Raw genomic sequence first — 26,380 nt, 5'->3', positions numbered from 1 at the left:
TGTATGCCACCTCCAAACCCTGAGCCTGGGCAGCGACCAGCACACCTCCAGAGGCAGTGCTGAAGGTAAGCAGATTGCTGGCAGCCAGAGGTCAGGTCTCTTTCAGGAGGAGAGAAGAGTCACAGACAGCCACTGCTGCTGTAGTGGATCCTGGACAGGACCACAGCTTCGGAGTTCCCTTGCCAGAGCTGCCCGGGTGTTCCGTCGTGGCTCACCATCACCTGCCCTTCTCCCATGGTTTCTTTTAGAGCCACGACGGATGGAAAACCCCTCGCTCCTGTGGCACCCACAGGCAGAGAACTGGAAAAGGCCTGTCCAAAACAACACAAGGACTACCAGAGTCACCCCAGAAATGTCCTGCAACACTGAGAAGAGCTGCCACAGAAATCACAGGCTGAACATCCCCTGACTCAAACAAGGTTAAGTCCAGGAGAGAGAGCGGTGCTAATGTGTAACTAAATACCCTGTGAAATGTGTACATCCTTAGCGCACTCCTCATGGATTTCGGGCCTGGGGTTTCTTTTCAGCTTTGTCACAGGCAAAGGTTCCTTCTTCTGAGCGATTCAAACCGAACAATTATGCTCTCAGATGATTTAGCGAGATGAACGGGAAACAAACTTACCCAAACGATCGCATGAACATTCATCCAAATCGATGGCCAAAACCCCCGGCCCACACAAGCAGCCATCCAGCCTAGCTGAGCAGACTGGGGCACAAGGGATTTCAGGGCAGCACCCGACGGAGGCTTGAAAGAGGCTCCACACGGGGCTGAAGCTCTGGTCCCATCCCCTCAGAGAACTGACACACAGCAAGAGGAACTTGCTTTTTACAGATATGAGAAGGCTTGTTTTGATGAACCAGTCTTAGCTGGGTTTTGTTGGCTGCTGGTAGCAGGGCCGCAGCTGCCACATGCCACGCCGCTGTTCTTTGACTAGAAACAGGGATGAGTTTCAACAAACCCTACGAGATTACGGTCTCGTCACACAACACTCCAGGGTCTCCAAAATTTGTCTGCTGGGTTACCTGGGAGATTTGGGAAAGGCCTTTCCCATGTGCTGCAGGAGAAGCAGAAGCCCCTGCAGAGGAAAAGCAAGGACAGGAAGGTTTCGCAGCGACGTTTGAGAGCTGTGTTTGCGAAGAGCTGCTCTCCTGGAAACGTCAGACTAAACTGCAAAGTTAAACTGCAAATGAATCCTTTCCATCGTACCCACTGCCCTGAGGAACATCAAATATAAGGGCTTTCTGGAAGCAGACTTTGCTGCCATCAATAGGAACACAAAATAAGCCGCTGCTGCTGCCAATGGCAAGAGAAAGACAACGGCTAACTGGTTAAATCTTTTGGGTCAATACTTACTAAAGTGTCAAAATTTTTTTAAAGCCAGTTTATTGCTTTGGCACTTGATCTGTGAAAGTATTGGAGGAGGAGGAATGGGATTAGCAAGCAGTGTGTTTATAGGACTGCTGCCACTCAGCATCTAGCAAGAGCACCAATATAATCAGAAAAACCACAGAGATGGGATTTCAATCAACAACATTCTAGGTTTAGAACAATAAATAGCTTTAGTCAGGTATGTGTAACAGAGAAAATATTGCTCTGCTGGGATCATTAACAACCTCTCCTTTTGGTAGGGGCTGTAGTTAATGTACTATCCTCCCCTCTCTTGGTGGGTTTAATTCGGCGACAGTCAAGGGCACGAGACTTCGCATGGCAAACAAGTCACCTTAGAAAGGCAAGAGAGCTCTTCAGAAAGAGCAGCAGCTGGGGAGTCCTGCCTCTCAATCCTCCAAACCCAGGGTAATTTCTCCTCCACAGCCTCTCCTGCGGACAGATACACATGCAGGGTTGAAACCTAAGACACGAAAGCCACTCCTTCCTCATTGTACTGGATCTCTGCGCAGAGCTGCCTCATGAAATACCTTGCTGCTTTTGAGGCACCAAGGAAGCCTGCCACCCAGCTCGCTTGCCCGGGACACCAAGGACTCGAAGCAAGTCACCAAAACTCCCAGACAGCTCTCAGTTTTACCGAGAGGTGCTTGCCTAAGAAAAAGCCACTGGGTCAGTGCACCGGCGTAACCAAAAGAAAGAGACCAGCAAATGGGGCTTCTGTGTGTGGCATGAGAGCTGTCCCACACACAGCGAGGTTTTGGGGTGCAGTAGATAAGGGAAGGATATCGCAGCAATGGTCATCTTTGGGTTCTGGCCATCCCATTTAGCCCTTGTGCCCCCACATGCACAAAAACCAGAAGAGGGAAGGGAGGGGATGTGGCACTAAGATAGTGAATTCACAACAATAGTGACTTCTTCTGTTTCCAACAGGACATGGTTCTTTTGAGATGCTGACATGTTAAACACGTCCCCATCCCTTACAAAAAATGTGTTCACATTTTCACCCATCTACCGGTGCGTGCCAGTCTGTAATCACAGAGAGATCTAAGTGCCCCTTCCAAAGACGCAAAGGTGAACTATTTATGACACTCAAGTCGTGCTTCAACTGAACTCATCTGCCACTGCCTCCCATTGTCAGTGCTATCACCACTTGTCAGTCTGAGAATGCTGCAGACAGCCTGAAGGCTCCCCAAACCATGTCACGGCTCCCCAAACCGTGTCACGGCTCCCCGGACCGTGTCACGGCTCCCCAAACCGTGTCACGGCTCCCCGGACCGTGTCACGGCTCCCCGGACCGTGTCACGGCTCCCCGGACCGTGTCACGGCTCCGTCACGCACACAGCAGCCCTAGGTTCCAACAGAAGCTACACGTGCTCACCACTAACGGGGGACTTGGGAGAAGATCCCTCACGCTGCACTCAGCCATCGTGATGACAGCGATGCTTGAAGCAGAGCAGAAGCGCCAAGGCAATTACTAAAGTACGGAGCATAACGTAAAACACGACAGTCCCTGCAGGAAGCGACACTTCTCTAATTCTCTCATTTCTTCCCTGCACCGAGCTCGCCCTCCGCGGGCACTGCCCCGGCGCTGCTCTGACGCCGCTGCTCGGGGCTGCCCGGTGTCCGAGCCCTGCCCGACGCGGTCCCCGCTCCGCACTCACCTGCCGGCAGCGGGCGGAAGCCTCGCACCGTGTTGCCCCGGCGGAGCCAGGGCCCGGCCGGTGTCGGCGGCTCCCGGCTGCCGCGGTACTGCTCGTAGAGCCTCAGCATGTGCTCCGCCACTCTGTCCGCCGCCGCCGGCCGCCCGGGCCGCCGCTGTCCCGGGCCGTCGTCGCCCGCAGCCGGCCGGGCGCGGCCGCCCCGCACGGCCCCCGCCGCAGCCCGGCGCCGCAGCCCGAGCCGGCGCGGCCGCAGCGCGTCCCCCAGAGCCAGGCACAGGCAGCCCCATCCCAGGCACAGGCACAACACCCAGCGGGCCGACGCCGCCATCCCGGCCCTCGGCGCGGCCGGGCGCGCTCGGGCCAGCCGAGCCCGGGGCTGCGCGGAAAGCGCGCACGGAGCGTCCTCTCTCTGGAGAAGGGAAAAGGGGAAAAGGGGAAAAAAAACCCCGAAAAACCCGAAAAACAGCGGGGCGGAGGAAAGCTCCACGCTCCGGACCGCCCTCTCCCTTGGCGGCGGGAAGCGAGGGGTTTTATTCCCGGCCGTGCAGGTTGCTGGCGGGGCAGAGCCGAGCGCACACCGGGGGAAGCGGAGATCGCCCCGCCCGCCCTCGCTCCGGCGGGGGCCAAGCGCGGGGAGCCGCCACCCCAGGGGAGCGCAGCCACGGGACGGAGGGAGGCGATGCTCTGCCAACTCCATCCCCCTGGGCGGACGGCGATCGAGGCGGAGGACGGTCCCCTGCCCGCCTCCACCCAGCCCCTCCCAAAAGCCGTACAATAATGTGATCGCACTAAAAAAATATAAAAAATAAAAAATAAATAAAAAAAAAAATGACCACGAGTCGCAGCGCACTCACCCTTCTTCCCCGGAACATCTCAAGGCTCGGCTGTGAGCGGAGCACAGTCCACCGCGGGCAGGTGGAAGCGATGCTCACCGGGTTGTGCTGGGGTTCTGCCTGCCCCTCCTGAGCACCAGCCACGCTCAGCGACCCTCGGCTTCCTCCAGCCCGGCCGGGACAGGCGGAGGTGCCCTCGGCAGCCGGGAGCCCGTGGGAAGGGACGTGCGCCCAGAGAAATCCTGCACGGGAGGTCTCCTCCGCTTACAGCGGGGCACGGAAAGGTGTTCCCTGCTCGGCTGAGACAATTCCACGTGCCTCCCGCATCTGCTGTCTTTCAGCACCAAAAGGACAGCAGCAATGTCTCCCCCGCCCTTGGCAGCGCCACAGCCTCACACAGCAGCCCAGCACACACGACACTGCCCCGTACAAAATCTGCTTTGCAACGAGAGGGTGCCTCATCTGCACATCGGGCAGGGAACACACGGCAGGCGGAAGAGGAGCCTCGCTGCAGTGTCACCGTTTCTAAGCGTGCTGGTTCCCAAAACCAGCTGGGTTTCTGAGCTGAGGAAGGGAGACAAGATTGGCGTACAGCACACACACGAGCTTAGCACGCAGCATTTTGAGCACAGGGCGCTCGGATTTTCCACGGGCTGCAGCGAGCCTATCATTATCCAGCCCTAAATAGAACACTAGGACACTTTATGTATTGCCTCTCAAATGACACTGAAATTAGGATCGGTAGCAATCCTGTTAGGCAGAGAGGCGAGTGCCCACCAGCAGGCAGGCAGGGAGGAAAGTGCAGATTCCCAACAGCAATAATTTTTATGTGCTCCTACACGTGAAGGCTCAGACACAACCCAAGGCAGTGACTCCTCTCCAAACAGGGCTGAGGCACCGAAGCTGCCGTGTGCATCTCCAAACACTATCCGTACATGTGGAAACGCCCACCATGTCACTATCAGTGCACCAAGTACCATTACCTCTACTTTCCTCTAGGTAAGAAATGCACATTAGTGCAATATAAAAGCTGAAAATATAAGTAAACATAATTAGTTCATAATTAAAACATTACCCTATGATTGCTTCTTTTGGACACGAGTAATAAAACCAACGCAGATGCACGCAGAAAAAACCCCAAAATTATTTAAACTGTTGGGTAAAAAACTCATCACAAGCAGTAGTCCCTGGCTCATATCCATGGCAAAACTGTCAATCCCAAACAAGAATCTTTATGCGACTGGAAATAACCATTTCAGTTTCAGTCGTGTTTTTTCCTATTGTTGAAAGAAGCAACATAAAAAAAAACAATCCTAAGCAACAACACACCACAAGTCTTTAAATAAAAACTGGCACAACTGAATCCTGTCCCGTACCCACAGCACCAAGCGATTTGCTGAAAGATGTCATCTTTTGCAAATCTCCAACACATCCTCTGAGCAGCTCCCTTGACTCTTGAGATCAGACCACTGTAAATCCAGATTTACCCGAGTTCAAACAAATATAACAAACCCTCAGAGACACTGTGTATCTGTAACACCATTCTCAAGCAAAGGGGGATTAGACAAGAACTACTTTTAGTTCAGTATGGAAGCTCAGGTACCCTGTGGCTGAGCTTTTGTTTTAAATCTTATAAGCGTTAGCAGAAAGCCCTGTTTATGCGACATTAAATCCAAATGTGGTTCCCGGAGCCTCATCCCAGCACCTGATTGCAGCTAAGTGTCTAAAATAGAAAGCTAGTCCTGTACAGTCCTGTTACAGCCAGCAAGAAGAGAGAAAGAGGACATGGGGTGTGAAACAGTAAGGAAAAAGTGACTTCTCGGGGCATGAGGAGCCCTCTCCAAATCCTCCTTTTCACACCGCTGCTGCAGTTCTCCGAGTACGGGACGCAGGCACAGGTAGACTTTCAAAAACCCCTTGCTTTATGGCACAGTTTAAAAATACCCCCCATCCCGTGAGATTTTGAATTGCCAGGATCTTGTGAGAGCACCACAAGTGACAGGAGCTCCTCTCCACAGCAGACAAGTTCTCACACCCGACCTCTGAGGGGACAGCGCTTCTGTGCTTCTCTGCTATTCCTTTTCTGCTTTTTCCACACAAGTGCTGCAAACCAGTTATCCAAACACATCCTGCCCTCCAGCTACAGCCAGCACAGCTCCAGGTCCTACTGGGCCTGAGTAGCTCCATCCTGATCACCACAGTCTCCATCCAGCCTGTGCAGCAACCTGGCCTTTTAATTCCTTCGCCCCGGGCAGACAGCAGGCTCCAATCCAAATCAAGTTTATTTAAAGGGTGAGCAAGTCCTGTGCCATTGTCAGGGCCAGCCTCACCACCCTCCAGCAGCCCATCCAAAAGAGCTATTTAAAGCCTCCACCAAAACTTCAGGGTTTTCACTTTTTCAGAGCTCGCCACCCAGTGCACGACCCGGTAACTTTGCAGTTATTTGTTCCCTTCGCACAAGCACTCGGAAGTCCCAGGGAACAGGAAACCGCAAATACTCCTTCTGGAGGAAATTAAATAATTACGTATTTGCATAACAAAGTGATATTAGCAAAATCTGTTCAGCATGTGAAGGCTAACCCCACACTCGTGCTGCTATTTGCCTGGCTCTCAGCTGTCGCAGGGTTCACTTAGCACATCACCCTCCGCTGCCGTGGCTCCGGCATCCAGCTCTCCTGGACGTCATCTGCAGAATTCCCCACTGCAGCTCTGCCTCGCACCAGCCCTCTGCACATCTGTCTGGCTGTCTCAGATGGGCTTCTGTGTGCAGGGCTCCCGACACCGACGCTTTGGGTCAGCGACACCAGCCCTGCCCCACTGGTGCGCTTCCAACCCCACAAGGTCACCCCCACTCTCACCAGACCCCCCAAGCCACGGTTAAGGTCTGCTGTCCCGCATCCAGGGACCTTGTCCCTTCTCCCTGGGGACACTGAGCTCTGCAGGACCGCCGTACCCCGGTCTGTATCGCTTCCTTGCATCCCTGACACACACTCGCTCCGGGTACACCGGGTACCAATGAGAACAGCGAGCAGCACGTCATCTGGCGGTGCTTGGAACCACGCTACCCAATCCGGCGGTGCTTGGAACCACACTCCGTGGACCTCACCCCCATTACTAGAAACAAGGAGGCACGTGCTCCTCGGAATGTTCCTGCTCGAGGCCCCGGAGACGCACACCGAGCACGGCCTTTCACGAGGCAGGCCGAGGTGGGAAGCTCAGAGCAAACCCCCTTGTGCACACAGCCATTCCCCGTGTCCCCTGTGCCGGCTTCTCCAGGCTCGCCAGCTGGGCTGGCTGTTTGCTCAGGTGGCCAGCAGCAGCCTTCCCCCTGGAGGGGCCTTCCAGCGGAGTTTCTTCTCTCGGGCCCTGGGATCACATGTTTCTCTCACCGCAGAGAGCTTCTGCTGCAGGACCTGTAAGAACTGCCTGGAGGCAAGCCGAAGGAAAACACGCCTCGAGCGGACAACAGCCAAACAAGAAGAACCATGTTCCCCTTCCGTGCAAAAAGCCATGTTCTGCACACACAGCTCATCTGCGTGGCCGCAGCCCGTTCAGCACCTGTGTTTTTGTTTTCTTTGCGGTGGGAACTGCGGCTTGGCCTGCACTGCTTGTCCCTGCCTGCCTCGCAGAGAACTGCCCGAAGGTTTTAGTCATCTGTAACCTGATTTCTGGGTGTGGGGAAACGGAGTTAAGGGTACAGTTTCCCCAGCTGCCCCTTTCACAGATGGCCAAAAGGAGAACATCTAATGACCAAACACTTGGTACTAAATATCGGTGACAACTCTGCCGTGAATGTGCTGGTGGCTCAGCAGAACAAAGCTCCTCAGTACCAAGCTCCTGCTACTTCCCAGCTTCACTCTATCATCCAAAACAACCGCCACAACAACAGATCACAGTGTTGTCTCAAGACCAAAGACCCAGACACTGCATGAAAAGAACAAAATTATGATTTCGGTGGGGTGCTGAAGAAATAGAAAACAATTGAAAACATAGACATGCTAATATAACCTGCAGACCTTAACTGATGCACACAGTTCAGATGTGCTGGAAAAACATCTACAACTCTCCCCACCGGTACAAAATCTGCATTTCCAGGGATCCATTTGCCCATCAATGCCCAAAATCAGTTCCCTTACAGCAGCGTGCAAACCCCATACCTGCGGCAAACGTCACAATCGGCAACCAGAGGAGGATTTCCTTTCAGAAAAACACTTGGACACTTCCAGGCACCTTATGTGTACAGCAAGAAGTAGTTTTGGGCTGGACAGATTGCATTTGCTTCTGCTCAAAAGCCACAGGGCCTAAGAATATCCACAGGAAGCTTTCATGTGGTTATCAGTCCCTGGAACACTTCTCTCTTGATTACCATGTGTTTTGCATGTCCACTTCATGAGTCTTATGAGTCTGATCAGGGCCGAACAGTGACGAGATCTCAGGAACAGCACCCAGAGCCGTTTCAGGGAAATGGGGTGTAAAGCCAATAAGTTACATTTTATGCTCTGTCCTGTTTGCCTGAGAAAACCAACCTTTCCCTTAGAATGCAAGCCAGACCACAGAAGGGTTTGGGGACAGATTTCCACTTAGGGCAGAGGCCAGAGCTTCCTCCAGTTGGTATTGGCAGAGGACTACAGCAGGTCACTTGGGAGCTTCCATTTTGTGGTAACGCTCAGGGGTCCTTGAAGGGACATCAGAAGGGACACCAGGAGGGCGGCTCGCATGCAGGCACGGGTGGGGCAAGGAAGCAGAAGGCTTTCCTGAGCAGCCAGCGATCCTGTGAGTTACTCCTGACTACCATTCCTTCACCGCACATACCAAAGCTCACATTTTGTCCCCAGTGACGTTCATTGCCCGAGTCAGCAATGATCAGTCCGAATCAAGGCTTTCAGGTACTGTGCCAAGGCGACCTGGAGAAGCATCACAGTCTGTGTACTCTGCTTTTATCAAGAACCTTTTGCTGAAATACTGTATGTGATCAAATTACTTGCAGATCTCTGCTGCAGCACAGGAGATGAGTGGATTCAGCCCAGGGTACTGAGGCATTTTTCAACCAAATGTTTATTCCAAGACCTTGATTGCTCAGACCTCACCAAGGATGTGGGAAATGCAGTTGCATATCCATTCTTCACTGGATCTTTAATTACTGACATAGCTTAGACAGCAGAGCTTGGAAAATGCAGCCACAAAAGCCAGTAATCTCAGACCCACCCTGAGCACATCAAGGGCTGTTCTCTGCCTCTTCCTGCTCCTCCCTCTCCTTAGAATTTTAAAGATGCCATCTCTTTTCCAAACAAGAGTTTTGGAAGACTCTTTTCACAAAGTTAAAGCAGATCTCTCCCCCTCCCTATCAGTTCTGGTTCCTGCAGGTTAATCACCAAGAAACAGCCTGTGGCCTCCTGGGTGCAGGCACGGGCTCTCTCTCACCGAGGCCAAGCCTTAGGCACCAGCTCTGCTTACAGCAGGAGGTGCCTCCTCCCCAGAGAAACCCTCACCTTGTCTGCCACGACATCACCTGTACCTGCAGCAGCCGGCACCACGTGCACGAGGAGAAGTTAGCAGTCACTTTGGCTAGGATACAGCTGGCAGCTGAAGGAAGGACTAGTTTTGCCATTCAACCATCCACTAAAAAGCCTGGACATCCCACCTTCAGCCACAGCCGTTTCCTGGTGGAGCTGGCAGGGAGAGCGGTTCCTTGGACACCTGTGTGTGGCAGCAGTCACAGGAGCGGCCCTGGCAGCAGCACACGGGGCTCTGGCTGATGCCCAGGCAGCAAAACCCCAGCACAGACTGTCCCCACTGTACATGCAGAGCTACAGGATGCTGCAGCCTCACTAAAAATACCCCATTTGTGCCCAGGATTAACAGGCAATGCCCGCAGTGGCCCCCACCACGCAAGCCAGAGCTGCGCGCGCGGAGCCGGAGCGGACGTGCCCGAGTGTGCGGCGCTGGGCTCCACGCTGCCACGGCCCCTCTCCCCCCACATTCTATATTTAAATTATAAATTTTAAATATACAGCACAGCTAATGCCAGGATGTGACCCCATGGCCTGTGGGGCTCCCCTGGAAGGAGCAAACACACGAGGCAGTACTGCAAACACGCTGCCTTCGTTTTCAGGAGATCAGCAAGAGCAGAAGGAGCTACCGTGTTTAGGTCCCACCGCCTTCTGCATCTGTCTGCGCATCATGATGCTGTCTTCACGTGTAAGGAGCAGTGAATCACTCCTGATTCCCCAACTGCACACAGAAGCTTCAACCCCAATCACATTCCAGACAAGCACTTGGCCAATTTCTGTTCTCCAAGATGTTTTGTTCCTTCCCTTCTGCTCTCTCTAGAGACAGCACAGGGAGGGCAGGATAGCACTTTCCTTAAGTCACAACTCTTTCTCCCCTAAGATTCTACTAATTTGTAGTTTCCATTTCCCTGCTGCAAATATACAGGGTTAGTTTCTCCAAAGCTGTAAAAACCCCATCTTTCCTCAGAAGAGATTTGATCTTTCTTATGAGGTTGAGCTTGTAAAAAAGAGAGAAATTAAAAGTGAAAAGTAATATTTGCTGTATTTAAAGACAAACCAGATGCGGAACCATGCATCTCCAAATTAAACATTTACAGAGTTGGCAGCAATGGATTTTACTTCTCACACATGTGAACATCAAGAGCGAATGTACTCTCTACTTCTTACCTATGCATCTATCCAGCGTCTGTGTTTTTGCTTTGCGTTCCTAGGGATTATCCCCTGGACTCCTGCATGGCAACTCCTCACATCAGCACAGTGGCCTGGTTTTACCTCCAAAAAGATGTGAAGACTGTGACAAAAATTCTGGATGCTGAACGAGAGACAGCGGCACACATGATCAGGAGACCAAGGGATGACTGACAGAGCCATAAACACCGACAGGAGCTGCAGTGCAGGCACTGAAAATCTTCAAAAGTCAGGGCACGCCATCTGTGAGTGCAGACATCAAGTCTCATACACAGGGACCACCATTATGCAAGGAAAAGTCAGAGTCACAGATAAATGTTGAGGAGATATTTTTCCCTGTATGGCTCCAGCCACAGGCTGGGAGCAACAGCAGCTTTCCCTGGCTTCGTGCTCATCAGTTTCTTCCCCGGTTTCTTCCCTGGTTTCACCCATTTCCACCAGCTCTCAACAGCAACTTGGTCTTGGTCAGCCAATCCAGAACTCAGGTGCAACCAAAGGACCAAGTGGTTTAATAAACGTTAGGTATGATGCCAAATGAGGAAAAAACCACTTCTGCTTTTTATGAACTATAAAACAAAGCGCTGCCCTCCTCACACGGTTGTGGCTCTTGTCTACGAGATCTCATGCAAGTTATCAGTCACTTTAAAGTCCATAAGAAACTGGGATGTTGAAAGACTCATTTTTTTTTAATCAACCCCCAATTCTTTCACACTGCAATATTATTAGCAATATGATAAACCCTGCAAATTAGGGGCTTGAGTCTGGGTAATCCTGTCCTGGACTGGAGAGTTCCCAGTTGGGAAACTCGGGATGTTCTGACCTTTTCCAGAAGTGAAGTTTGGACTGGAAGTCACAGTCTATACCCATGGCATCTGATGAGCAGGACTGAGGCAAGGACTTGCAGACATTCAACACTCCTGCCTTCCCTCAAAGCAGCCAGGACAGCTGGACAGCGGCACACCGAGCTGGTGTGGGAGACCCACGGACGAAGCCACGAGCGAGGTACCACGGGGGGTTCCCTGCCAGAGCCGACTGCAGCAAGCACAGCACCAGGGCCACTGCAGGAAAGGGCAGCTGTGGACCTTCCAGCAGAAGCACAAACTCCTGTTATCTCTGCTGACTCCAAAAGAGAAAGCTCCGTAGTCAACAGTCTTGTGTCACCTAAAGCACCCGCAGCCCCTGTGCCCTGGAAGCCGGCAGATCACAGCAGCAGCTGTCACACGTCACCCGCTGTCTGTCACACGTCACCCGCTCCGACCTCTACCTGCTGCCACCAGCTGACTGACGGGCACCCACCGAGCATCCTCCTCCTTCCAGAGGCTTCTTAGGGCTGGACACCAGGGTTACCGCCCTTCCCTCTCCCCTGCATGGGGTCACTGCTGCCTTTGTGCTCCACGGGCACAGCTGGAGCACAGCTGGAGCTCGGTTTTGCTCCCACTGCCCACAGCTCCTTCCCTCTCCTCTGTGGCCTGGGTGTACGGGGCTACAGCTCATCTCCTCTGTCAAGAGCTCTTAAATCTGCAGGGTAGAGCGGGGAAGGGAGAGTTTCCCTTCTGCCCCACGCTTAGGAATGGGTTGCTGGCCACGGCTTGGCTTACAGGTCCTTACAGATTACCAGGTTGTATCTCTGAATATACCCGAGAACACAACAGGAGGGAATTGCAGTCCCAGTCAGCCAGTGCCTGCCAAGTGCTCGCCCACTGGCGGTGAGCAGCCGGCAGCAGCCATGTGAGAGGAGAAGGGCAGAGCAGACGGGATGGTTCCTGCGGTGGCAATGCCCAGCACGCCGCTCCCGAGCGCCCGCGATGCGCTCCAATCCCGGAGCGGGCACAGCCCTGCTCAGCCCCAGGTAAATGAGTCTCACTGCTGATGAGATAAAGGAGGGACCTCACATCATTAGTCCAGGGGAGCATCCAGGAGCCAGGTGCTGCAGCAGAACAGCTGGCTCTGGTTTCAAAAACAACATGCACACGTAAGAATAAATGAAAAGGCTGCAGTCACGAGCTAAGCGTGAGGACACGATCCTACCCAGCTCGCAGCTTCACAAGCAGCATACCTTAGCACACAGCCACGGAAAACCAATAAACCGGGCAGCTGACACGAAACCAAGAGTACGATTCCACTGCAGGACACTCCCTCCATCCTCCTCCTTAAGGAGAGACGCCCCAAGGACGGCCGATCAGACAGGGGAACCCCAACTTCACCTTTTGCTGCGCTGCTTCATTCTGAGACCTTTTTTTGGTATGGTTCAATCAAGTGAGCATTCTCCATTTGCTTTGAACAAATTGTACTACACTTGTTTCTCATCAGATTACATAAATTAGCTGAGAGGGAATGGATTCAATTACAGTCCAGATTCCAGGCCTCTTAAGAACTGACTGCCTAACACATTCCTTTCATTTAATAAACTGGAACCAAATGAGGATTATCTCATATAAATAATACTCCCTCAATAGGGAGATGCAGTAAAATGGCAAAAATACTCAGAGGAACCACGCAGATCAAATAGAAGAGCCTCTGATATTACCCTCTGGATTTGAAGTATGAACATCACATAAACTTCATTCAGTATTTTTACTTTGTATTGTGAGCAAGGATCTGATTCAAAGACTTCAACTTCAGACTGAGTTTCATATCTTCTGACAGCCTCAGACAGCTAAGGGAAAAATGCGTTTCAGCCAAGTGTGTCTCTGCACATTGAAAAGATAATTTGATATCTCTGCACACCATGCAAACCTCTCCTGGAAAACCCAAGATTTACAGTCTCCCAAGGGACTCAGCGTAAGCACGGCCACGAGGAAGGGCTTCACAGCTCTCAGAGCAAGGCCATTTCCCAGACACTCATTCTTTAGGGAGGCAGAACTGTGGAACAACTCAACCTGCTATGGGAGCTCTTAGGAACAACCCATCCTGATGGAAATACTCAGCCTTTCAGGCCCAGAAGCAGACAAGCCATCTCTAGCCAGGCTTTTCTATATCTGCCTAAAGGCATAAGTAGACAGGGAAGAAAAGCGCAAGGGCAAGACCTCGATTTGGAGCTGGATAAGGGACTCAGGGCTGAAGACACAAAGTTACACAAGCAGTCAATTATCCCATTAGCTAACAGTGTTCTGGACATGTTTTGAAGGAGCTGGTTAGAACACAGAGGCAAAGAACAACACTGTACAATCACCTGTAAGCAAATGCTTTTTAGATTACTAAAGAATGGCTGAAGACAGTTTTGATGTCAGCCCATGCAATTACAACTTGTCTAATCCTCCAGCTGTATTTAACCTGGCATGCAACTGCAGATCCCAGGTTCAGCAGGTAAGCTCGACATCTGAGACTCGATCCAAGAAACAGGATGTTTTTACCCACTCAGTAAAAAGGTTTCCAGGGGACACGGTAAGTTCTCTGCCAACATCAATCTTTCAACCAGTACAGTACTAGCCAAGCCTTTCTTCCTGGGCTTCTTCATAGCCGTTCCTCCATCTGTCCAAAAGCTTTCTCAGTATTACAGGAACCTCAGGAACTACATATGTACACATAAGACACATAAATAAAGCAAACAAGCTGTCCTGGCACGTAGACTGAACGTCCCTTTATGTTCAGTGGGAAGGCTCAAATGCAATTTTGCAGGTGCTACATTCCGCTTCTAAAACCCCAGATACGGGAGACGCTCTACCCCGACCTTCCTCCGTGTTTCTTTTTTTAGGAAAGAAGTTAAATGAAACATCACCTGAAGGAACATTCTTCCTCTAGAAGGGATGAAGTGCTGACCTGTCCCTCGAGTTTGCAGTGTGCCCTAGTTTAAACCCAGGGAATGGTAAAAGTGGTTGAAGCACACATGAAATGAGACTTCTTCCACTCAGAGCAACCAGGACTAAGCATACCTGCTGAACACAAAGGGGACATTTCCCCTTTGATGGATGTGACAACAGAAGTTTTAAAAGGCTTCTTTATGAGTAACTAATGAAATCCTAATATGTAACAAGGACTATTTATGAAAAGCAGACACAATGCTATGTTCACGCCTATTCTTATTTCAGTCATTATCAGCAATTGTCTAATTACCCCTGAGATTTAAAAGCACAAAATCCAGATTTTTGCTTCCCATTTCAATTGTGTTGAGAAATTTCTGTGTCTCTCTCTGCTGACTGACCCCTGAACAAACCACACAGACAGTGAGGGCACCAGCCACCCTGGCCCCTCCAACCCTCTGTCCTGCTGTTGGGCTCCATAACACACACGAGGGTTTGACAGAAGAGGCTCGGCAGCGATTCCGTTTACAGAAACTGCTCTCAGAAAAATGAAGAAAGCACGCTAACTTCTCCATACCTTCCACCTGGTCACCAGGAACCTGACTGGGCATGATGCTGCACATAGATGTTGATGGTTCTTCCTTTCTAACCCGTGGGAAAAGGAGACTCCTATAAGGATGCACTTGGAAAGGCTTTTCCCACAAGTCCCAGGTTGTATCTCCCACGTAGGCAGTACTGGAACAGTCTAATGCCCTTGGACACCTATTTTTAAGCAAGGGTGGTTTGCTTGCCCATCTGCAATGCTGCTGTCCCTGCAGTGACCACCCCACGAAGGCAGGAAGAGTGAGAACGCAATTTAATTTGGAATGCCCCTCCAAATGCAGCCAGAGCTAAACTGACTCACCCTAATACTCACAACAAACATTTTTCAGAGAGGTGTTGGGCTGGGAGCTGGTTACTGCACACCTCTGCTCCATGTCCTCACCACAGAACACAGCAGGCTCCCCCCCCAAGCCCTTTCTCTTGCAAGACAATCCCTGTACTGCTCCAGTTCTAACAGCCAATGAGTTTCAGAGCAAAAATCTGACAATTTAAATACAAGCAAACAAACAGCAGAGCAAAACCCGTGCCCAGGATCAACGCTGATTAGGGCAGGGCAGCTGAAGGGAGATAGCTTGGCGGAAGAAAATTCATCATCTCACACTACCCCACTCAAAAAGCAAAAAGAACCAGCAGGCAGGAGGCTTGTTGCATCCAGGAACCCACAGAGAAAGCCCTGAGGGCGGAAAGCAGAGGTCACTAGGCAGGTGAGGTATAAGAGTATCTGCTAGCTGCACACGCGTTTGTTTTTACTCAACTGAAATCAAGTGATATGTCTTTTTTGAACATGGGAAAATGGAAACAATACCGCATGGAACTCTTTCAAAAACATTTTTTATTTTAACAGCAGCACATTTCTAGAGCGTAATGGTTTATCTGGCAAGCCTTTGTTATACTTGAGACACGTTTCCTTTCCCAATTTCACGTTTAATTCCATCAAAACATGTGTTACTCATTTTGCAGTTTTGTACCCACGATGCTGTTGATGAGACAAGCCAGAAGAATCTCCTGCAGCACTTCTGACCCTCTGGAAATACAAGTCCCTTCCCTATCCTCAGCACCCCCCAGTTCAGAACAACCAATTCATGGCTCTGCAGAGCCAGGTACGAGCCCAGAGGAAAAACAAGACCATCCCCAGCACAGAGCAAGGTCACAGAGTGCCTGCTGTGGCCGCATCCCCTGGCAGCGATGCGAGAGCAAGCCAAGTACCACCAGTGCCACACGCTAGAGACCCATTTCAGAGGTCTGCTCCTCAAAACTACAGGTGTTTGATGCCTCTCATCTGTCAACAACACTTCTTCCCTCACCTATGATTCATTTCTGATCACCCAGAAACATTCACTTACTCAGCTAGGAATCAGTTTCAAACTTTAATTGTCGCACCTTTTTGCCCTGACAGGATTTGTACACATCTGCACTTGACCTGTTGACAGAAAAGTAACCGAGAGAAGAAAGATACCTGGAAATTCACAAAGAGAGAAATCGTGTCCCAGAAGCCTTCTCTTTAGTCTTCTGATTTGTCTCTCACACAACAAATGCTATCAAGTGCAAAGATTGTGCTTCATGTCCACCCCTGAGTTCTCAGGAATTTATACAGCAAAAGGTGAAAAAGTTTGTTTGTGAGGGGGTTGGAAAGGCAAGTGTACACAGAGCTTCTAGGCCTAATGACTGAACCTATTTACCACTGGAATAAAGTGACTTATACTTACTGTAATTATGAGCAAAACAAATTAAAAGAGTAGCATTGAGTTGAAAGGGAGCTATGACAATGACCACGCAACACAAAGCTTCCTTTCCCTGCTCCCTGCTCAGATGCTAGAGGCATGCAGAAATGAGGTTTCACCAAGGACTGCAGAGTTCTTGACGTTTCATTGGAGTCAATACCATATATTTTCATTCAACTGTTTGTGGTAAGTTCCTATGAACATAAATCTCTCCATGGGGAAGAGGCTGAGGCAGCAGACAAAGCTCAAGACTGGCAAACTGTCATTTGGAACAGAACCAGATCCTACTTTCCCCTGTCTATCTTCCTCACTTCCCTCTCCAGTGATAGGGTTTTACAGCAGACAAACACTGCTGGATGCAATGAATGCTCTGATGATTCCAAAACCATTTGCGGCTGCTGCTTCCTATAGGACAAAAGCAAAGCACTTCGAAGGAGCTGTGCTAAACACCAGTGTATGCCAGGGATCCTTGGAAAAGCCCAACATCAACCTGTCATACCCGAAACCAGATTAAAGAAAACCAACAAACCACTGTGAATAACCAATTCATCCAGGCATTTCCTGATCTCCTTAACCACAAGGATCATTTGTACAGTTCTACTGCCTTTCAGGACACAGCCCTACCAGAACATGCCACTAAAGGTGTGGCTTTGCACCCAGGGGTCCTCAACATCGAGCCCTGTGCTATCAGGGAGAGACCTGCCGAGCACAGGGCTCCTCCGTGCCCCGTCCTTCTCCTGGCACGGGCAGCACCGCAGCACAGCGCTCTGCGGTGTCCCTCTGCTGCTGGGCGATGCCACGTACGACACGTTCCTACAGAGCAGCCTCGGAGGGGAGACCTCAGACCTGTGCCGATTCCCACACGCCGGGTGGCTGCCTCCATTTGTTCAGAAAGTGATGCTGCAGACGAGCTCTCCAGAGCTCAGACCTTTGCTCTGGGCCGGCCAAGTGAGCATTAATGCCAGCGATCATCCCCTCGAGGTGGAAGACCCACAGGGACCAGTTTGAGACTGAAAGGTATGGGTGTCAATTATCTTTGTAAAACTTCAAGCTCTACACAAACCCCTCACTTGCCTCCATTCCTAGAGCAGATTGTTCCTACTCGGATGGAAAGCATTTCAATACAGACTTTTCTTTCAGTACCTCCTCAGTGCAGCTTTGGGCATGTCCTACACACTAGATAACTTTGAATTTTAAGTGTGCCCACAGACTTTGCTGGGCTGGGACCTGCCGGATGGCAAACAAACGGGAGAGTGCAGTGATCCCGCTTGCTTTGAGACCACCGCAGTGCACGAGTGCTCAGGTGAGGAGCAGCTGGGGACAGAAAACAGAGGCAAACACGAAGAAACCGGCCTTGCTGTCTGATGGAGCTGACTTGGAACACCACACCAAGGGTAGATGACAGGAAAGCAGCGACAAACAATATTTAGGAGCCAATTACTGGATTGCAGAAGAAGTTCTTTTCATGTGGACAGTGTCTCAGGTGGGGGTCCAGGGGAACAAGTGCAGTTGCCTGAAATGAACAGGTGTAAAAAACATTTCCAGTGGAACTACATGTTTAACAAGGAGCAATTTAATTTTGCTGTGCCGTGGTTTGGCCTCCTTTGCCACCTGCAGCTCGGGTTACATCTAACTGAAATACCAGTGGGTACCAGCCAGGACCTCGTCCCGTAGCTGTAACCCAGGGGCTCTGACCACGTGTACCGCACGTGCAGCAATGAAGGGCTGAGCCGCTCCCCACAGCCAAAACAGCAGCGAGCACGGACACACGGCTCAGCATTCACCTTCTGCTCAGGTTGGCCTGGGTGGGGGAGGCGGTGTGTGGAACAAACACTCTGTCCCTTGGGCAAACTGAGACACGGGGCTCCAGCGGAGCCTGCCTGGCTTCCCAGCTCCCCCCGGTGTGCTCCCAGGCAGATTCCAGCAACACGGGCACCGAGACGTGTCCACACACAACAACCCAAGGCAGCTTTTTGAACTTGGGAAGTAACATTTGTGGGAAAGAATGGCTGGCCAAGAAGCAGATGTTCTAGCTTTCAACTCTTCAGGGGAAGAAAAATACAGAAAAGAAAAACAACTATAAAAAAGGGTTGCCCTTTAGAAGCAGCACTGTTTGCTGTACGTGTGAACCACGGGCTGCCCTTGCACGGAGCATTCGGCAGCTGCTCTGACTGGAAGAAGCTCTGTGGACTGTGAATTTGCCTATCTATGTAAACAGGGTGTTGCCTCAGTTTGAAAACAATCTTCTGGCTGAGAACAACTTGCTGCGAAACGGAGTTCAGATTAATTCCGTGGGCATTAAAATGAAGAAGCCTTTTAAGAGCAGAGACGCAGACAGAAGGCAGAATTCCCTCAGTCAGGCAAGAAGTGGGCATCAGCAGCGAGAGGGCAGCCCCAGCCTTTGGGTGCAGCTAATGGGGAGCAGTGGGACAGAGGGTCAGGAGCTCTCCAGGTCAGTGAGGGGGAGCTGCTGCAGGCCATCTTGTGAGCACAGGGAAGAAACACAAGGAGGAAAGAAGCAGAAGAATGAAGGCACTTGTCTGCATATCAGGAACACACTGTGGGGAGCAGAAAAGGAAATAAACAGGAAAGGAGAAGAAAAAGAATAAAAAGAACCAGTGGAGGACTCCTCCCCTTCTCATGAATTTAAATACAGGACTGGGAGAGGGGAGTTGCTTTGCAATAGGGGCCTATCAAGAACAGACCTGCAGATGCCCCCTGGGACCTTTTTGTGAAGCAAGCTTTTCTTTACAGCCACCGAGGAACTACAAGGCTTCAAACACAAAACCGAAGCAAAACTCAGCACACAAAGAGAGACAGCCGAGGGTGTAACAGCCCAGAACACCCTGCAGAGCTGCCATCTCAGCCAGCATTGGCTTGCCCAAACGCACAGGATCTCCTGGACCGCATTCCGCGCCGCGGAGCCGGCCAAGAGCGCGGCACCGCCGAGCCTTGCTGCGTGTCACGGCTGCCACTGCCTTAACCACTGACGTCCCACGGGAGGCAAGGGCTAGAACCGAGGACTCTGGCTGCTTGGGATGGCCCTTTCTGCCTGCTACACAAACCAGCTTCCTGTGTGTTCCTTCCAAATGCCTCCACCAAGTCCCAAGTACCACTTTTCCACGGCAGCCAGCCAAGAGGCAGAAAGATGGATTTAGGGGGTGTGGGGCCATTGCAGCTACGGGGTTTTTGGATCAACTTTTCCCTGTGAGCTCCAGGATGTGGGCCAGAGCGCAGAAGTTACTGCAAGTGTAGCTGAACATACGCAGCTCCCAGACTGAGCAAGGTCAGTTGCCAGTTCACACAGGTTTACAACCACAGACTTGCTGCTGCCCCACAGGGCTGTAGGAAGTGGCCACTCAGAAAGGAGCGGGGCCATTCCTCACTTTGCTACTTGATTCACTGAAAACACACATGGCTGCTTATCCTGCTGACACACATGCAAGCGGAGCAGTTATTAGACAGGTAAACAAACCCTTAGACAAACCAGCAAAAGATTTTAGCCTGGAAAGTATGTGAGAAGAAATGCAGCCTGTTTTCCCCAGAATATCAACTTGTAAAAGTCTTTAAATATTGCTTAAGGAAGGGATATTTTTCAGCTCACTGTCTTGCAGTGTCCCCATCAGACAGGCATTCAAATACCTTTCCCAGAAAACACCCCATTTATCAATCTGAAAGTTTTAAGGCACGAGAAAATAGAATAATAAGGGTATCCCTAAAGTCGGGGTTAGGGACTGCTCAAATCCCACCACACCATTTTCCATAGCCAAGCCTGCCCCAGCAACAACGCCAGTCCCGCACAGAGAGCTCCTGTGTTTCCATCCCGGTCAGCCTTGTTCTTCCTCTGATAGAAAGAAAACATCCGATTCATTTTCTATCGAGTGGCTGAGAAACTCTTTGGGGCCCGAGCCCTGCCTCGCTTGTCTCCCGTGCGGCCACTCGAGCCTGGCCGGGCCCCAGCCCGGAACAGACCCCTGCGGGACGGACAGACCCCAGCGTGCAGGTGCTGCAGGTGGCCGGCCAGGCCGTCAGCAACAGCTCTGCAAAAACCCGTCAGGGAAAGGAAAATAAAGCCTGTGCAGCAGGACCTGTGCAGCAGGGCTCTGCTGCCAGGGGCCGTGCCACCGAAACCCTGCTGCTTGTTTGGCTCGGCAGCCGGGGCCCACGCAGGACACGCGTGGCAGGGAGGCAGCCGCGGGCAGGCGTGCGGCGCTCCCGTTTCACCTGGCGCTGGAGGAACGCGGCCTCTGCCCGCTTCTGAGGGCTTGGCTGCTCACGAGTCCGTTTGGATCATTTGCTTTCCAGTGGAAAAAAGTTACTGTCAAAACAGTAAAGGCTTGATTTGCATACCTCTGAACTTGCAGGGAGTGTTTGCTTTTTTTGTTCTTGATTTCAAAAATGAGTCAGAAATGGGGGCCAGGGGGGAGTTACGTGGGGGGAACAGATCCCCCTGCTTGATCTGCTGGGTGAGCAGAGGGTCCCCAGCCTGGTCCTGCATGGCAGCACGTCCTCCCCAGAGCAGGGCTCTGCCTCACGAGACACGGAGAGTCCATCTCAGCCAGCAAATCTCTCAAGCCTCAGCGTTATTTTGCTCTCAACAGACACATCCTGTGCCCACCCCAGGATGTTCGCCTTGGCCAACACGATGTTTCAGCAATCTCAGCTCCTGCCATCGAGGCAAAACACAGGGCCTGATGCTCCCACTCTCCAGCCACGGTGGCCAAAGTCATTGCTTTTGAGAGACTCTAAGCCTGTCCTCTAATTCACCAAGGAGACGCACGCAGCCCACCCCACTAGCAGAGGCCAGGCTACCTGGCTACGTGGGAGCCAACAAACATCCTGACACAGCAAGGAGCTGTTCACATTTTAGGAGCCGACCTCTGGAACAGCGGGACTGAAAGAAGCACGTCACCCCCCCGGGTTGCCTGCGCTTCCACAATAACAGCTTCAAGGCAGCGATCCTGCCGACACAAGTGTTTGCTTTTCCAAAGCCTCCCTCCCCGTACTCCTTCCCGGCCTCTGGGGCAGCTGGAAAGCTGCCTGTGCCTGGCAGGTGCAGAGGGGCCGACTGGTGCTGGCAGCTACACCCATGTCCTTCTCCAAAAGTAGCAGAGCAAGGTCTTACCCACATTTAGTCACAACAAGGCATAATTAGGCAGAGTTTGCACTCCTTTAGTGATGTCAGTTCTGATGGACCCTAGTAGGAAAGCAAGCAGGAATCCAAGCAAACAGCAGAACACACTCTGAGACAAAGCCCAGGAGAGCTGAACTGCAGGTATGATGACAGCTGCCAGTAGTTCCACAAACACTTGCTATGTGATCACATGCTTGAGTTACGAGACCTAAAGGACCACGGCAAAAATCCATGCCAGACACAGCAGGCCTTGACTGATGGCTTAAGGTTCATAGATACAGTTAAAAACCAGCTTTACTCAGGTCATCCTAAACAGAACTAAAATCCCTGGCCCTAGACAGACTCATAAAACATAAAAAGCAGCTCGGATCTCCACCAGAGTCCTCAAATTCCCACAAAAGCGGGAAAGAAACCCAAAACGAGCTGAAAGGAGAAAGACGGGGAAGGAAGTGGAATCAAAGCAAAGCACAAGTTACCATATGAAAGTTTAGATGCTTTTGATCGTGTAACAGCATCCTCATTTCTCCTGTCACTAGGCACAGAAGTCAGTTGAGCTGTTGCTTTGGAACTGCTGATTAAAAATAGGATTTGACATGGATCTGTGTAGCTGTGCATGACCTGCTCAGGAGGTAAGACTTGTCTAAGGCCACACCTCGTTGATGCCACAGAGTTTTCCCTCCCCGGAGGGCAGGTCAAGCCCCAGCGGGTCCTGTCCCGCCAGAAGGGATTGCGATCCTCACAGCCTGTCTCTTCCCTTTTTTTTTTTTTATTTTTTTTTGTTTAAGAAGTGACCTTCTTAAAACAATCCACCTGCTTACAGAACACGCTTTTCCTGCTGTTTGTCAAGGATATTTGAACAGAGTTGACTGCAATGAATATCATGCCTCCAACTGCTGAAATAAACAAGTTGTTCCCAGATTTCCCTTTTTTCCTTTTACTTTTTAAAAATGCTGTTTATTGAAACATATGTAAAATCTGCTTGGAAGCCTCAGGGCCTCAGCTGTATGCCCTGCATGTACTCAATGCTGGCACTGCTGGAAGAGACCGGGGAGAAGTTCTCACTCCTGCAGACTGGGCCAGTTACAGTTCTGCTCTGCAATTTGAGGGAGGAGGATAGGCCAGGGAGCACGAGTTTGTGGCTCTGCACGGATGTGGAGCAGGGGTAGGCTTGGAAAGGAAGTTTGCAAACCCTTCAGTGCAGAGAGCTTTCACCAGCACCTCTTGGCAAGTTGCAGAAGCTGTTTGCAGGTTTTCATTAGTAAATACCAAATTTAACACACACAGCAACAGCACACTGAGCATTCAGCATATTTTGCCTGCCACTTCCCTTGGGCAGAGCTCTCCAACTCAACTCTGCCTTAAGGAAGGCACCTGGGGAAACAATTTCCTCTCTTAGCATTTCCGCTCCTAAGATTCTTAGTTTTGTAAAACCTATAACTATAAAATAGACTTCAGTTACTTTGAGTGCTGCTGAAATGCCTCTGCCTCTGTCATGGCAGGAGAGAAATCCACGCATCAGTCCAATCAAGCACTGGGAGAGGGTCAGAAGCGAGAACCCCTCACAGAGGGCTTAACTACAGTACCAGCAATTAACCAAAAGGGAAGACAGAACACGGACTGAAAAAAGCAGCCTGCACTGACCAAACAGCCCAAAAGCTCATGTGGAAATGAAACAAACAACCCAAAAGCCAAGGAAACATCACTGACTTTGGAAGCTGGCAGTCTGACTCCTTAACTGAACCTGCTGGAGGTTGAAGCCTTGGATGACCTTCACCATAGGGCACACGACAGCCTTGTATGTTGGACCTTTGGGGTTTTTGGAAAGAGGATTCTAATGACTTCAGGAAAAATGTCCTCACATGGTGAAAGCAGCCCAGGGTGGATTTGTTTCACCCAGCTGCTGCTCTGGGCCAGGTGGGTGCAAGTGCCACACGTGGAAAGCCCTGCGGACGAATCTACCGGCGCGAACTGAGGTCGGAGATCCCTTCCCGTGTAATTACAGGGTGGTGCCGCTGTGCAGATGGCTGCATGTGAAGCTCCAGCAGCCCACAACTAGCCAGAAGAATCTGGCAGCACATGTAGCTGGAAGGGGACAAAAAGGAGACAAGCTTGCCCCGAAGTTGACAGACCTGCCTATAAACAGACACAGGGGTTTGTCGAGCACATCTCTGCTTGCTGATGTCACTGGGATTTAGGGCCAGGTGCATATTTTCTACTGGAAAATAGCCTCGCCAATACATCCTAAAGGTGTCTTGCTGCCCTTGCATCTGGAAGGGATGCATGTGGATTTATAAGGTGTAAGTCAGCGGTTAGTCCATCTGATTATACATCACGTGACTTTGTACTACGACCACATTAAAACTCTGCCCCCAATTAAAAAGGGAAAACTAGAGCTAACCTATAATTCTGGTCGACCGAATCAAGCCCGTTCCATGGGACTCACACGCATTTGGTTCCAGATCTGTCATACAAAGGAGATGCTCAACAGCCACATCCTTAATGACTTACACGTGCAGCTCGTGGGACTCACAGGCTGAAGGCTTTTGTTCCCTCAACAAAACGTTCTATTGACAGGAAAAAAAAGAGAGAAAAAATGAACAGTGGCATCACCAAAGGGTGCTGAAGTGGTAGAGGGCCTTCTGTCACAGCTGCAGCTTGGGCAGAGGCGCTCCCTCCTTCCTTCCCCAGCCCTGATGGCTGGCACAGGAAAGCTGGGAGCGATGCAGTCAAGTGAAACCGCACTGTGCTGCCCTGGGAAGGGAGGAGGTTTTTCCCAGGAAACACGTGCACAAGTACTTGCCCCGGCTGCAGGCTGCAGCTCAGCAGAGGCTGTGTCACCGGCACTGCCGGACTGCCCTGTGCTCCTCACGCCCCAGCGGCCTGAGCTGAAGTGCACCAGAAATCACTGTCACGGCTGCCTCACACCAGTTATTTCCTTCTGGTGTCTTGCATCTATTTCTTGTCCCCAACCAATGTTCAGCACTCCACCACCCCAGGACATCCATCTCCAGGCAAGCTATGATCAAAACTGGCAGCGTGTGCTGTGCTGCCAACAGGTTTTACTGCAGGCATGCAAAGCCAAGTCCTCACTGGAAGGGACTGTGCAAGTGCTCTCCAGAGTACAAGTTCTGAGGGCTTCTCCTTCACATCTCAGAGATTTCCTCCGAGGCTCTTCCAAAGCCACCACTACTCCAACATCAAAGCCAGAGGGGAAGTGCTGCTGTGCTGCTGCTTGGCTCCTGCGCCGGCCCTGAGGAGCGTGTGGAGCCTTGCACTAATTAAACATCAGTGACACTGGGACAGAAAGCATTACCCAAGGCTCCATTTATGGAACTGCTGTTGTTTGTGCAGAGAAGACTGATGACTGGAGAGGGAAGAACGACGGAAAGGAGAAGAGGGCGACAGCACCCGATATCAGCCCTTTGCAGTCCTCCCCAAGGCGCCCAGCCTGCCTCTGTTGGCTGTCAAGGGACAGACTTCTTAGGGGGAAACAGGCTTTCAAGTGCAGGAACAGAGCCCAACTTGTGTCTCCCCAGTCACCCCAGAGCCTTCTGCTGCGATCACCTCTGTGATCAGTCAAAGAGGTGCTGCTACCTCGGGCTCAGCAGCCATCCCGCACACGGCCGCGCTGCCTCGAGGGCCCCGGGTGTGCGGGGCTGGGCAGCAGCCGCCGCTGCCCTCCTGTGACCTCACCGGAGCGAGTCTGCAGCTCTGGGCCTCTCTGCCGTAACTCCCCACTGCCCCTGTGCTCCTCTGCTGAGCTGTGCCTCCCTTTTGCTGCTGCTGGCAGCTTTCCTTTGCATTTCCTGGTCACCCACTCCATCAAGAGTTCAGGAAATCGGATCCTGGCCCGAGAGTGACACTTGCATAGCATTGCTCCCAATATCTTACTTATTCAACTTTATGAATTTCCAGACTCTTTTCACAGCCCACTGCACATGCCAAAAGAGATACCACCGTGTGGTATCAAGAGCTTTGTGGAGAGGTCTGTGGTGCTTTGTGTTGCCCTGGCATCTGCAACACTGCTTAGAAATCCCCGGGTTTCAAGCAAAGCAGCCCTGGAAAGGACAGCTCGGAAACCTGACTTAGTGTGGGCTGGCAGCTAAATCATGTTACAGACCTGTCCTGACCACGCTCCATCAGCGTACCTGATCCCTGTACTGTTTGCACAGATGAAAGAACTTCAGCCTGTATGAACTCCAAACACTTGATATCTTCCTAAGCTCTCCTGTGCGGTCTGCCCTTGGATAGGAAAAAAAGCTTAAGTGGGGCAGAAACCCTCCTGAGAAAAGTATCTCTCTGCATTTTGAATGAAATCCAACAGGTAACTCCACTGGAGTCTCCCTGTCAGCAGCACTCCCTGTCACGCCCTGCTTGCTCGTGTCACTAAAACCCCTCAGTCAACCCATGGGAATGAAATACAGCTGGAAATAGAAACCGTGCATCTGAAAGGACGAGCGGAGCAAAGAAATCCTAAGCTGAGGTTTAAAAAGCAGCTGAGTTACTCAGAAATGTTTCCCAACATTCAACAGCCCAGAGAAACTCAAGTCAAACCACACAGGTTACTTCACACTCTTCACCTTCCCCTCAGGTACCTCACACG

The 26,380-nt window shown here is 51.3% G+C and overlaps 1 protein-coding gene across 3 annotated transcripts in view; it reads right to left on the bottom strand.

The window, feature by feature from the left end:
- The window catches only part of BMP3 (bone morphogenetic protein 3), a 78,988-nt gene that overhangs the window by 9,743 nt on the left and 42,865 nt on the right, over positions 1-26,380 (bottom strand). For 2 of the 3 annotated variants that reach the window (XM_086890959.1, XM_086890960.1), the window contains one exon: positions 24,176-24,341. In XM_086890959.1, the coding sequence (XP_086747085.1) occupies positions 24,176-24,245 (70 nt within the window). In that variant the 5' untranslated portion in view covers positions 24,246-24,341. Of the gene's footprint in view, positions 1-3,048; positions 3,448-24,175; positions 24,342-26,380 lie in introns of those variants that run through there. The other variant, XM_086890961.1, reaches the window with a different exon arrangement.

Source organism: Cyanistes caeruleus, chromosome 5 (genome assembly GCF_971803275.1).
Source record: "Cyanistes caeruleus chromosome 5, bCyaCae1.hap1.1, whole genome shotgun sequence".
NCBI lineage: Eukaryota > Metazoa > Chordata > Aves > Passeriformes > Paridae > Cyanistes > Cyanistes caeruleus.
The sequence above is the reverse complement of the archived record's forward strand: the minus strand, read 5'-3'. Positions and strand labels throughout refer to the sequence as shown.